The 12,885-nt window shown below is 41.5% G+C and overlaps 1 protein-coding gene across 3 annotated transcripts in view; it reads right to left on the bottom strand.

Moving 5' to 3' along the window:
* LYN (LYN proto-oncogene, Src family tyrosine kinase) overlaps window positions 1–12,885 on the bottom strand; it is a 128,314-nt gene that overhangs the window by 62,019 nt on the left and 53,410 nt on the right. For 2 of the 3 annotated variants that reach the window (XM_037148271.2, XM_037148279.2), the window contains exons 2-8: window positions 11,685–11,821; window positions 8,387–8,432; window positions 7,485–7,590; window positions 5,893–5,991; window positions 5,667–5,770; window positions 5,003–5,152; window positions 3,824–3,976 (exon numbers count right to left, since the gene is read on the bottom strand). In XM_037148271.2, coding sequence (XP_037004166.1) covers window positions 3,824–3,976; window positions 5,003–5,152; window positions 5,667–5,770; window positions 5,893–5,991; window positions 7,485–7,590; window positions 8,387–8,432; window positions 11,685–11,816 — 790 coding nt within the window. In that variant the 5' untranslated portion in view covers window positions 11,817–11,821. The remainder of the gene's footprint in view (window positions 1–3,823; window positions 3,977–5,002; window positions 5,153–5,666; window positions 5,771–5,892; window positions 5,992–7,484; window positions 7,591–8,386; window positions 8,433–11,684; window positions 11,822–12,885) is intronic. The other variant, XM_037148288.2, reaches the window with a different exon arrangement.

Here is a 12,885-nt window from a genome sequence, read left to right on the forward strand (position 1 = left end):
AAAATAGCATTCAATTCAATGTCTTTATCATGGCTTCATAGCTGAACACTAGAAGGCTGAAGCAAAACTCCAAACCATCTCTTCACATGCAGGGCTGCTACTGCAGGCCTGCATCCACATGCAGGGTGGATGCGTACACCCCAGTTCAACTTCTCCCACTGTTCCCTTCACGACAAATACGCAATTCTTTTGCTAACAAACAGCCATGGGAAGGTCTAGCTGGATTATTTATAGCTTGAATGACTTGGACAAGTTGCTTGTCAGTCTTAGTGTCCTCATTTATCCAATGATGACAATAATTTATATCTGACAGTGTTATTGTGATGAGTACATGAGAAAGTTGATGAAAATATTCCTGGAAATGGGCCTGTGGACACCATACAGCTGGGACATGCTTTTCTTTCACGCCTTCTTCCCTCTCCACATCTTGTCATCTCCTCCCCACTCAAAGGCAAATACAGAGAGGAAAGCACACTCAGACGGACTCAGAGACCTGGAGGGCACTTAAATGTAATTGTGAACGTGTACTTTCCTGCCAATAAAGAGACAAGGCTGGGAAGTGGAGGCTGGGGAGAGAAGGCAGAGTCCCTGGTTACCAGAAGGGCCAGTGGGGTTGGAAGGGATGAGGTCTGGGGCGCGTGGGAGGAGGACCGGGGCACGTGCAACTTTTTAGAGAAGTCACAGCTTCCCAGAGGGAAGAGAATTCAAAATGAGAAGATAATGCTGAAACTATTTCGGGGAAGTTGTTTTGGAGTACAGAATATTTACATAAGCTTAATTTCCCCACAGCCTTGTTAATTAATTACAAGAGGAAATGAGAAAGTAACATTTACAATGCAGAAATCTGGTGGACATCTTTCAAATTAAAGGGGTGAAGGGATTAACCAAAAAGAGAGAGAAAACTCATAGACACAGATAGCAATATGGTGATTGCCAGAGGGAAAGACGGGGGAGGGGAGGTAGAGGAGGGTGTTGGGGGGATAACTTGGTGATGTACACCTGAGACCCACATAATTTTATTAACCAATGTCACCCCAATAAATTCAATAAAAGAAGAAAAACAATGCCCCTCAAAGTCAGCCATAGTGGAACCAACTAATATGCCAGATGCACCCAGGACACAGCATCACTTAGAACTATTCATGCAAAGGTACAACCTGAGCTAAGTCACAGGCAACATCAGGAAAAATCCAAATAAGGGACATTCCACAAAACGAGTGACCTATGTTCTACAAAATGTCGGTGTCATGAAATACAAAAATGAGCTAAGGGACCGGATGTTCCATATTAAAGGAGACTACAGACATGTCAAGTAAATGCAAACACATGATCTTAGCTACAAGGACATTATTGGAACAATTAGGGAAATTCAAATACAGAGTCTGTATTAGACAATGGGATGATTCAATGTTGAATTCCCTGAGTGTGATCACTGTATGGTATAATGTAATGGCCCTGCTCTTTCTTAGGAGACACATGCTTAAGTATTTAGGGGACAAGCGTCAACACGTCTGCAGCTTACTCTGAAGTGACTCAACAACAATAAAATATGTATGTGTATGTATGTGTATATGTATAAAAAGATCAAGCAAATGTATCAAAATATTAACCAGTGAATCTAGGTGAAGGGCATACAATATTTATTATACTATTCCTGACCTTATGCTGTGAACTTGAAAAAAATTATTAAGAAATAAACACAAATACCTAGGGAAAAAAAGAGAAGGTAGCATTTAAAAAATATGAGTAGATAACAGCTTGATGATTCCTCAAAAAGTTAAATGTAGAATTTCCATTTAACGATTTCCATTTCCATATACATTCCTAGAGAATGTGTACACCCAGGAGAAATGAAAGCATTTGTGGACACAACAACATGTGCATGAACATTCACAGCAGCATTTTTCATAACAGCCAAAAGGTGGGAACATCCCAAATACCCACCAACAGATAAATAAACCGTGATATATCCATACAATGGAATATTATTCAGCCTTACATCAGAATGAAACTCTGAGCCACGGTACAACATGGATGAACCTTGAGCACATAATACTAAGTGAAATAAACCAGTCACAAAAGGGTAAATACTATATGATTCTACCTGTGTGAGCGGCTCAGAGTAGTCAAATTCATAGAGACAGAAAGTAAAGTGGCGGATGCGGGAGCTGGTGGGAGAGAGAAATGGGGAATGACTGCTCAGTGGCCTCCGTGTTTCCTTTGGGAGTGATGAAAATACTTTGGAGCTTGATGGAGGTGATGGGTGCACAGTGATGCGAATGTAGAAAATGTCTCTGAATTGTTCACTTTAACATGATTGATTTTATGTTACATGAATTTTACCTCAATGAAAAAGAACAGAGCAGATGGAGGAAGGAAGAGGATAATATTATGACTTCAGCCACAGAGTGTGACTGGGAAGAGAGCACCCCTGGAGCGAGCACTTGCGCCCACGAAATCTGCTGATTGGAATGGAAAAAGGGCACCGCTGGTTCTGAAACGTGCCGACCAAATGAATGTGAGGTGCATGATTCTTATGTACCTGAATTCTCTAAACACCTTCACAGACACTTACAGTGCAGTAAGGATGAACTATATATGCTGGGTCATTAAATGTTATATTGGAAAGCACCTTGACTAAAGTAGCACCAATAGGAGAAAGTGGGCAAAGCTGGGATCCCACGAGCCAAGACTTTAGAGGAAAAACCTCTTCCTCATAGACCCCAGGATGGGGAAGTGAAATGCCATGTGGCTGCAGCAGACGGGATGAGTCTAGTTTTGGCTCATTTGGGGCTAGACAGTTTTTTGTTTTTTTAATTTATTTATTTATTTTTAGAGAGGGGAAGAGAAAGAGAAAGAGAGGGAGAGAAATACTGATGCTCAAGAGAAACACCGATCAACCGCCTCTTGCACGTGTCCCACCGGAGACCTGGCCCGCAACCCAGACCTGTGCCCTGACCCGGAACTGAACCAGCAATACTCTGCCTTGCGGACGATGCCCAACCAACTAAGCCACACCAGTAAGGGTGGGGCTGGGCAGTTTTTAAAAGTTGTCCACTCCTTCTCTTTAGAAATCATGTTTGCTGTCACATACATGGAGCTGGGACAGAAAGAGTGATGTTGTAAGACTTGTAGGACCTCACACGTTATCTTTTCCAGAAATAATCGCATTTTCAATTGGAACCATGAAGAAAACATGATGCTTTAAAAAGAGGGGGGAAGGGGGATATTTTTATCACAAAAGAAATTCACACACACTGTAAAAACTTTAGAAAAGGCAGATGGGCCAAAACAAAAAATCCCTATTAAAAAGCCACTACCATGATTTTGCCAGCCTGAGAAGGCTATACTTACCTGTAAGGAATGACTCATAACAATGGCGCTTTGACCATCTTTAAAAACTTTCTTGGTGAGAAATTGCAATAAATGTGAGGCTTCCTTAAGCCCACTAGCAAAGGTGGTCCTAAACCAAGTATACCTTCCCCTGAGATAGAAGCAAATTTTCAGTAGTTAAAATGTGTGTGTCCAGAGACTCTGGTGATGACCATGAAGCAGTAGACAGAAAAATCAGAATAAATACCCACCGCTCTCTTCCTTATAAATGTTCATCTGAAAGAGAATTACTAAGTCATAAGGAAGAGAAAGAGTCCGATCAAATATTGCTGCAGGCCAGTTTGGGGGGCCAGGTGAACAAAGAAAAACAAATGAAGTGATGCTTCTGACACAGTTTAGTGATTGGCTGAGCAAAATGACAGCAATTGGCTCGAGTCCTTATTTTTTTCTACCTCCAAAGTGATCTCTGGCCCCAGGACCACACACTCACCCATCCAGACTTCCCCGAACTGCCCAGCACCGAGCCTCTTCACCAACTTAATGGACTCCCGTGGGATTTCCCAGGCATCTTTATCCCACGGCTTTTGTGGTTTGGGACTAATACAAGCCTTCTCCAATCTTCTGCACAAGCCATCTGACTGCTCTAATTTAAAAGAGAAAATAAATGTTAAAAAACAACCATACTTTGTATTTTACCAGTATCTAGGGGGAAACTGACTATTGGTCTTACAGTTTCCAGCTTGCCATAGTTATGGACCTAAAATGCCTATAGGGGTATCTTTTTTATAATCATGAGTTTTGGAATTCTTAAATGAAAGACAGTTTAAAACATCCTTAATTTTATTTGTGAGTACTGTTAATGTATTAAAACAATAAAAACATAACAGATAAACAAAGGCTGACATTGCCACATTTAATAAAATGCAATCTCAAATTGCATCAGGTAGTGCATCATGGTCAAATGGCAGGGGCACTCACCACACAGACCAGAGGAGCAGGCAGGTAATGGGATAACAGAGAGGGAGGCCGGATTCCACAAAAGTATGGGTACCTCACACTCTCCATCTTTTGGGACCTAAGCAAGGCTATGATGTGTGTTCCCCTCGAGCAGGTTGTAGAAATAAGCTGTAACAACAGCTGCCCGCTACACCAGCTTCCATTACACAGAGAATGAACCTAAAGGTTGGCCATGGGTTCAGCTTAACAGGGCTGGAGAGTGGCATTGGTGACAGAGGACCAAGAACCTGCCGCTGCTCAGAATTTTGGTGTTGCTGTTATTTGGGTTCTTTTACCAAGAGTATGTATTACTGTTATGCATGCATACATCTGCCAAGTCTGAATTCTTCTTCCACATAGTTAAAGATGTGTTGTAAAAATACATATTATATAAAATAGTATTCATTTTTCTCTTCATAATCCTGAAATATCTATTATTAAACATCAGGGATTAGAAGAGAAGGACTGGAATGATTATTCACAAGGATCAAATCTAACTTTGAATGTTTATTTAATTATAGATGAATTTATAATCAATTATAGAACATGGCCCTCCAACTTTAGCCAAAAGAAATATAATGCATAAAAAAATTTCAATACAAAAAAGTGTTTGATACCATATATTTACCATAACAAACTTATCTGCCTCGTCTGACCCTCGGTCTTTACTTACTTTGGTAATGCTTAATCATGTCACTGATACAAGGAAACGTGATTCTGGGAGAGATGTAATAACCCCCATTGTCCAGACTTCTAATTTTGTAGTGCTTAATAATATCGCCGTGCACAGGGTCATAGTCTCTGACAGAAAGAGAGTAGCTTCCTGCAAGGGAAAAAGTGCAAGTCAAGATTATACCCATATTTTATAAATAAGATCTGCATTTTACAATACTGTAAATCCCCTTTGCCATAAAATATGCAAAATAAGTACATAATTTGAAAAGCCCTATAAAAAGTCTATGCAATAAACAAAGATAGGATTTTGTTGGCTTTGAAGTTTATCAACATGCCATTATCCTTCTTCATGATAGTTTTTGAAATTATTTCACTGAATCGAAAGTTGCTTTCATGTACTTTCTCTTAAAATTTCAATATTTACTCTGAACAATAATTTAAAAGACTCAACAAACAAGGTACGGTGAGAAATGGTCATAATTATGCCTGTTTCCTATTACTTTGAGTAGCAAAACTAATCATTTGAGTTTGTTATTTGTTAGCAAACCATAAAATTACACTACCAGAACATAATGCATTCTTTTTTTAAAAGAATTCTAGAATAGTTTCTAACAATAATTTTCTAAATAGTGTTTTATAAGAAGCCTAATGCCACCCCTTACCTTTCAATGTTTCACTCTCTCTGATAAGGAAAGCTCCAGGGCCATTCCCTGGCGCCAGAAGCTGCCTTTCGGCATCTTTCCTGGTTATATCCTTGAAAAACCACCTAAGAAGACATTTTAACAGTTCATGGGTGTTGTGCTCCACGGAAATAAAAAGATAAAGAATAAACAAGAAACCCAATATAGCGAACAAAACCACCAAAGATGACAACATGGAAAGACTCACTCTTCTGTTTCCAAGGTGTTGACTTTGGCTACGTAGTTGCTGGGGATGAAGCCTTCTCTCTTTGTGGAAAGGGATTTGGCTTTCCACCATTCTCCGTGCCTGGAATAGAAAACACACACCAAAAATGTGTCCAACGACTCGGGAACCACAACAGCAAATGTCTCCTCGTGTTTGTTTTGGGCATGAGGGTGGGTGAGGAAGGTTCCTGGAACCTCAAAATCCAGTGAGAATATTCATTCCTCTGGCTGAAATAAAACTATGTTTAGAGACTGAAGCAAAGAAAAACAGCCCCCCCCGGACTCGAGTGTGGGTCACTGTGCTCAGTGCTGGACAAACTAGAGCTGGTGAAAGTGGTTCCCATCCTGCAGAAGGAAAATGCTCGTAATTTCACTCAGGACACCCAAGAAACACTGTAGGGTCCTTAGAGCAATAGGAGTCAAGGGAACAGCGAACCATAGCTCCTGCATCATAAACCCCTTTGTCCAAACATCTAGTTTCCAAAGATGGACATCACAGAAAAGAGGAATAGAAAAGCATACAAAAATTTCGAGCAGGCAGGCCTCATCACCCACTCTTGCCCTCAGCATGGAGCCAGGGAAGAGGATGGGGCAGAAAGGATGGGTCCCTGTGAGCCTCAATGATGTTTCCTTCAAATTCCCACATGCAGACAGATCCCTGTCAGCAAGCAAGACATGGCGGACTACCACCAATCCTAACCTGTACCTGCTACATGCCTATACTATGCTTATCCATATGAACCACACACATAATCCTCCCATCAACCCATGACAGATGCAGTGCTGTTCCCATTTTATAAGGGAAGAAACTAATGTATAGAGCCGAAGTGACTTGTGAAGGTCACACAGCAGTAAATGGCAGGGCCGGGATTAGGCCCAAGTTCATGCTTAACCAGTAAGCAATAATAGTCTGTAACCACTTAATACCTTGTAGGTCTCTCTCCTCTAACCCTGGTTGGCAGACCAGGGGGGCAATGTGTGCAGATGAGAAGAAAAAGCAGCTAGAATTAAGACACTTGGAGTTCCTTATTCTCAGTATTGTTCTGAAGCCTAGACAGTTACGGTCTGACTAGGGTCACAGGCCTGTGAGTCAGCACAGATGGGATTAAGCAAATGATGGTGTCCAAGTGTCTTCATAGAGTGCCATCTGCTGAGTAGAGCTTTTTCAAGATGACTGCTGCTTCAGCACAGTGCCCTTACAAATCAAACCAAGTTGGACCCATAAATCCAGTCTGAATTGGAGTGCATAACTAAATGAAAATGGCATTACAGTAACATGCACATTCCACAGACATCCCAACTTCTTAAGATAGCGCAGATGGATAAGAAAGAGACCAGTCTCTGTCTTCAAAGGGAAACCTCTGGAGAGTGCTCACAGGCAAACTTTGGAGGAAAATTCCTCCTGCCCTGCTCTTCCACTCCCAGCCTGACTGCAGCCAGAACCTGAGAGGCCTGGTGCCCAAAGAGGAGGTCTGGCTCTTGCTGTGCTCCTGGAAGCAAAACAAGGAGACGATGTGTAGGATTCGGTGGCCTGGGCACAGGGGCAGCAGACGCAGTGTGCCTGAGTACACTTACTCCTCTAAGACTTTCATCTTCTCTCCTTTCCTAAAGGACAAGTCGTCTTGGTGGATGCCATCATAGGGGTACAAGGCTACCACAATGTCTCCTTGTTCCTCTGGATCTAAAAAGAACACAAATGAAGACCTTTAAAAACCTACCGGCAGAAACGTTTTGACAAATCCTCATTGGGCTGCTGGGGAAATGATACGTGTTTCCTTCCTAGTGGGCCTCAGGGTCTACATGGTCTACACTGACTAACATGCTGTACACACTGTACGCAGTGTTTTTTGTCTCAAATTACAACTGTAATTCATTACAACTCTGTATTTAAGAAATGATACAGCCATGTTCCTTGCAGCATTATCGTAATAGCTAAAAGGAGGAAACAAACAATTAAGTGTCTGGGGACAGAAAAATGGATTAAAAAAACACAACAACTGTGATCTCTACGTACAACAGGGATCTCTACATACTCAGCCTTGTAAAAGGAAATCCTGACACCAGCTCCAGTAAAAATGAGCCTTGAGGACATCATGCTAAGTGAAACAAGCCAGTCTCAAAAGGACAAATACTCTATGATCCACTTGTATGAGATTCCTAGAGTATCAAACACTCAGGGACAGAAAAGAGAATGGTGTGTGCCAGGGGCCGGGAGGCAGAGGGGTGGCGTCAGTGTTTCCTGGACACGGTTTCAGCATGGGAAGATGAAGACACTCTGGAGATGGAGGGTGGAGATGGTTGTGCAAACTGTGAGTGCACTCCATGCCACTGTCTCTTACACTTAAAAAAAGTTAAAATGACCAATTTTGTGGTATGTGTATTTTTCCACAATAAAAAAAAGCTACCCAGGAAAACGACTTTAAAGAGTCTCTAACAGTAAAGAAAAAAGAAACCAACACATTGCTAGGAAAACGTACCTTTAGTTTGAAACCTCTGTCCTGGTAAAAGCTCAGATTCTGTAACCTAGGAGAGAATATTGGTTAGAAAATTTTTAATGCTTGGCTTTTCTTAGTCACATTCATATTGTATATTATATTGTTTTTGTAACAATAGCAAATGAGGTTTAGATTTGCTAACTTATTAAGCCGGAAAGAAGAGAAATACAGAGAAAGAATTCTGCAGAGATCTGTCCCAATCTACACAGCTCTTCCTTCTGAAAACAGTCATTTGCCTGTGGTGGCACGAAAGGAACAGGGCTCTGGGCAGGGCCGCTAGATGCTCACCCAATCACCACTCTCCCTCTTGTTCGGTGACAGAACCCGAATATTATCTGGGAGGCAATTTGCCAAGCTCAATGACTGCACTTCCAAATTCTCTAGCCTTCCACGCAGATGGAGGGAGGCAGTGTATCTATAAACAAGATGGTCGTGTGGTGCCTCGCTGGAGTCTCAGCAGCCAGGGAAACTGGCACCAGTGATGGCAGAGCAAAGACGGGAGCGGCCTGGGGCCCTGGTGGAAGAGCCACCCAAGCCCTGGGAACTGTGATCTCCATGTTCCCCAGACTTGTAGACAGGGCTCAGCCAAGTCCCGAGAATAAGTCCTAACCAATCCAGGCTGCCTGTGGCTGCCCCTGATGCCATCATGGGGACAGACAGCATCCCTGTCATTTTAGTTGGAGGTGAATTATCAGGGAAAGTCTGGTGACACTAAAAGCCACTTCAATGACCTTTTAAATAGAATTCTTCTTTCTCTCAGAGGCCAAGAGGAGGATGTTTAAGGCCCCTTAGACCCTTTTAAGGAAGCTACTGTCAGAGACCTACACCGATCATGTCCCTTTTCTCTCTGATTCAATGAAATGGGACCCAAACAGTTTGTACTGAAATTTAAATTTCTGATGAAAGTTAGTCCATAAAAATCTCCAATTATGGTGGGGAAATTTTGTTATTAGAAAATCATGGGTCCATATTATCATACAATACTTATTTCAATAATTTTTATACTGATTTTTTAATCATTTAAATTTGCATGTATGATCATAAATTAGTATGTATGGTCAATTTTAAATATCTTAGAGGAAATTATTAGAAGATGACAGTAAATTAAATAATTTTGAAAGCAGCAGGCTGATTTTCAAATATCAGAGTCCTTAATGTACAAATGCTTTAATACGCTTTTTTTCCCTAAGACCAAAACACATGTATGCAACCCATCGACCCCCTTCTCTTTCTTTAAAGTCTTCTCCTTAGAGTGCTGTTGGATCGCCTCATCCAGTCATCAGCGCTGCGGTGCGATCAGCCCGGGGCACACACCCTGGCCACCTCGGGCCGAGCTGAAAGTGTCATCCGTGGCCACAGATTGGGGCCCAGCTAACCTGTGCATGAAGCAAGGGTGTCTGTGACCACTCGGGCACAGGCAAAAGTACGGGAACTGATAGATGTCTATGTGTTTACTATGTCTGCTTCTAACCTAATTTTAACCTCCTTTACTTTTAATAAGGGGAAAATGGTATACAAGAAAAACAGTGCAAACTTATACACAGTTTTTTCTTGCTGTTCTGAAAATATCTTCAGTTATCATTAAAGAAAACAAGACTGCTTGGGTTTTATAGCATATAAAGTCTGGTATATGTGAGACCAGAAAATGACAGATCCTTTTTATGAGAACTTGGAAGTCTATAATAAAAAATACATTTGTGACTCTAATTCTTTATATCATTTCATTTTCTAGTAATCATAGTTATAGATTCTACATCTATACTTATTGATGAAATGGTTTTAAACTTGGGGGTGGGCAAAAGTAGGTTTACAGTTGTTCACATGGAAAAATATCTAATACAAGAATAAATAATAACACAAGAATAAACTTTTCACATAGTGACAACCATAAACCTATTTTTAGCCACCCCTCTATATTATATCACTGAATTATTAAAGGTGTTAATAATCTTATACATTTTGAGTTTCTATAGAAAATTACAGTGTTAGTATATTTCTCCAGAAACATTATGTACAATTTATTCGCTCTTCCTCTCCACTTCTTGTGTTTATTGTTGACACCGTTACAGATGTCCCCCCTGTCCCCCGTGCCACCTCAACCGGCCCTGTGCCCTCCCTCTGGCTGTCACCACACTACCGTCTGCATTCACGGGCCCTGCATTCATGTACTTTGGCTGATCTCCTCAACTTCTTTTATCCAGTCCCCCCCACCAGCCTCCCCTCTGAGGTCGATCAATGTTTCAGGTATCCACGCCTCTGGCTCTATTTTGTTCGTCTGTTTATTTTTTTAAGAAGGTCAACAGTGACTCAGCAATGTCAACCATGACATGTGACTTTGACATACATTGTCCCTGCAGGACAATGGGGAACAGAGGGGGAGGGGCTGGCTGAGAGACTTGATTAAAAAGAATGCACCTTTAGAATGTGAAGGTATTTAAAAACATGTCAAATAAGAGAAACTATAAAAACACCTAATAAAGGCATTTGGGCTAACTTGGAATAAGCTGCTTTCGGCTTAAATGCTGAGGAATTCCATCCCATAAACACCAGACTATGGGATGTTATACATGTGTTATGTATATTGTCATACATAAGGAGAATCAATGGAAAGGATATAAAATCTGAGATAAAGTGCATTTAAGGTTGCAATTATCCAAAGCTTTGTTCTTCTTTTCCATAAAATGTGATGTTGGATCTTCCTTTGCCTAGCATTCCAAATTCATCAAATAGCACATCACTCACACAATATTGCTGGTACGGATATTTGTGAAAGGTTAATGGGCAGAATTAGCTTTGTTTTTTTTTTGGGAAATCTTCCAATTATAGTCAGACATGACAACTTTGGGGTCTGTGTTCTTATCAGTTAACTGAGGAATTATAGGATGGGATAGAAAACATAGTAGCACCTATTTTAGCTTCTGAGTTGAATGCAGCATTTCCAGGCCATGGCACTAATCTGGCAACTATCCTAAGTCACACAAGTTCAGGTAGAAATGTGTATCTTTACGTATAAAAAGTAGGTGTTCGCACCAGTGATATGAAAGATGATTCTCTCTACCCATAGGGTGACCGAAGGCTGCTGTGTTGTACAATAGATGACCTGGTCATGTCTCCAATGTTTACAGGTTCTTTAAAGGATTAAGCTACAAAGCATATCAAAAATCGAGGCCCAAGTTTTTGATGTGATTTTTTTCATGCACATGTTACAGATTTGGTGTTTAAATTGTGCAGCTATGCTTTCATCCTGCTGTGGGAATTCTCCCTGAGACTATCTACTTACTGGCCTTGGCTGTTTATTGGACGTTGGATCTCTCACATAAATAGTTCGGTCAGTATTACGTACTGGTTGAGTCTTCAAATCTATTCCATCGTCATTCAGATTCTCTTTCCTTTTTGATTTTATACATCCCATATTTCCTGTTGGAATACAAAGCAATGACATTGTTTTACCATTCTAGAACTGGCTTCAAGCCACCCAAAACCCTTCTTGATGAACAATATAAAGAATATGCTTTTATTCTTTACCATAGACAGTTTAACAAACTCAGGTGTGGGTATTGTTCACAAACCAGTTTGTTTGTTCATTTTTTCATTCATTTATTCGACAAGTTTCATTGTGCATCCATTTCTCATCAGTAAGACATAATCCCTGCTCCGAAGATGCTCATATTCTGTGGCAAACGTGTCTATTAAATTTACAGTACAGCAGTGAGTCAATGACAGAGGATGCATCAGACCTAGGAAAGGACACGTAACTTGCGAAAGAGGAAAAGGTGGTGGTCAGGGGAAGCATCCTGAAGGAAATGCTCTGTGAGTCACAACGGCAGTGATGTCAGCCAGGTGGCAAAGTCAGTTGAAGGGACTCTAGCAAGAAGGAACTTTCACACGCAAAGTGTTGACCCTGAGCTAACATGGCCCCTTCACAGGGAACTGGTTCAATCTCATGCTTCGCCTTCATGGCAATAGTTCTATAATGTGAACCTCCTCGCCAAGGGGCAGGTAGGGAAGGCCAGGAGCTGGGCTGGAGAGGAGAGGGAGGCCCATGTTGAGTGCAAAGCTGAGGAGTTTGTTTGTTTTCCTCCCACCTCCCGAGATGAGTGACACAGTGTGCAAGGTGAAGTGAGGGGGTTCAGGGCTTCAAAGGCAAGCATGAGTAGGAGCTAGAATGCACTGACCCCAGCTCCAATGTGGGTGGGAAAATGGTGGGGGCCTTCACCTAGACTGGAAATAAAAGAGGAGACATGGGTATGGGGGAAAAGATGTCTATAGAAACATCCAAACGATCAGTGGGCTTCCCAGTAAAATGTGTGAGTGTGGAAATCAGGAGAGATGGCAGAGCTCCAGGCAGAAATGAGGGCATCAGTGAGCCACGACTGCACATAAGACTCCGGAGGAAAAACCGTGGCTGGAAGGGACTTGAGCTTGAACGGTGCACAGGGGCATAACCATGCTTCTAAATGCTCAAGTCTTTCATTTGTTTA

Source organism: Artibeus jamaicensis, unplaced genomic scaffold (assembly GCF_021234435.1).
Source record: "Artibeus jamaicensis isolate MK-2021 breed Jamaican fruit bat unplaced genomic scaffold, CSHL_Jam_final scaffold_916, whole genome shotgun sequence".
Classification (NCBI taxonomy): Eukaryota; Metazoa; Chordata; class Mammalia; order Chiroptera; family Phyllostomidae; genus Artibeus; species Artibeus jamaicensis.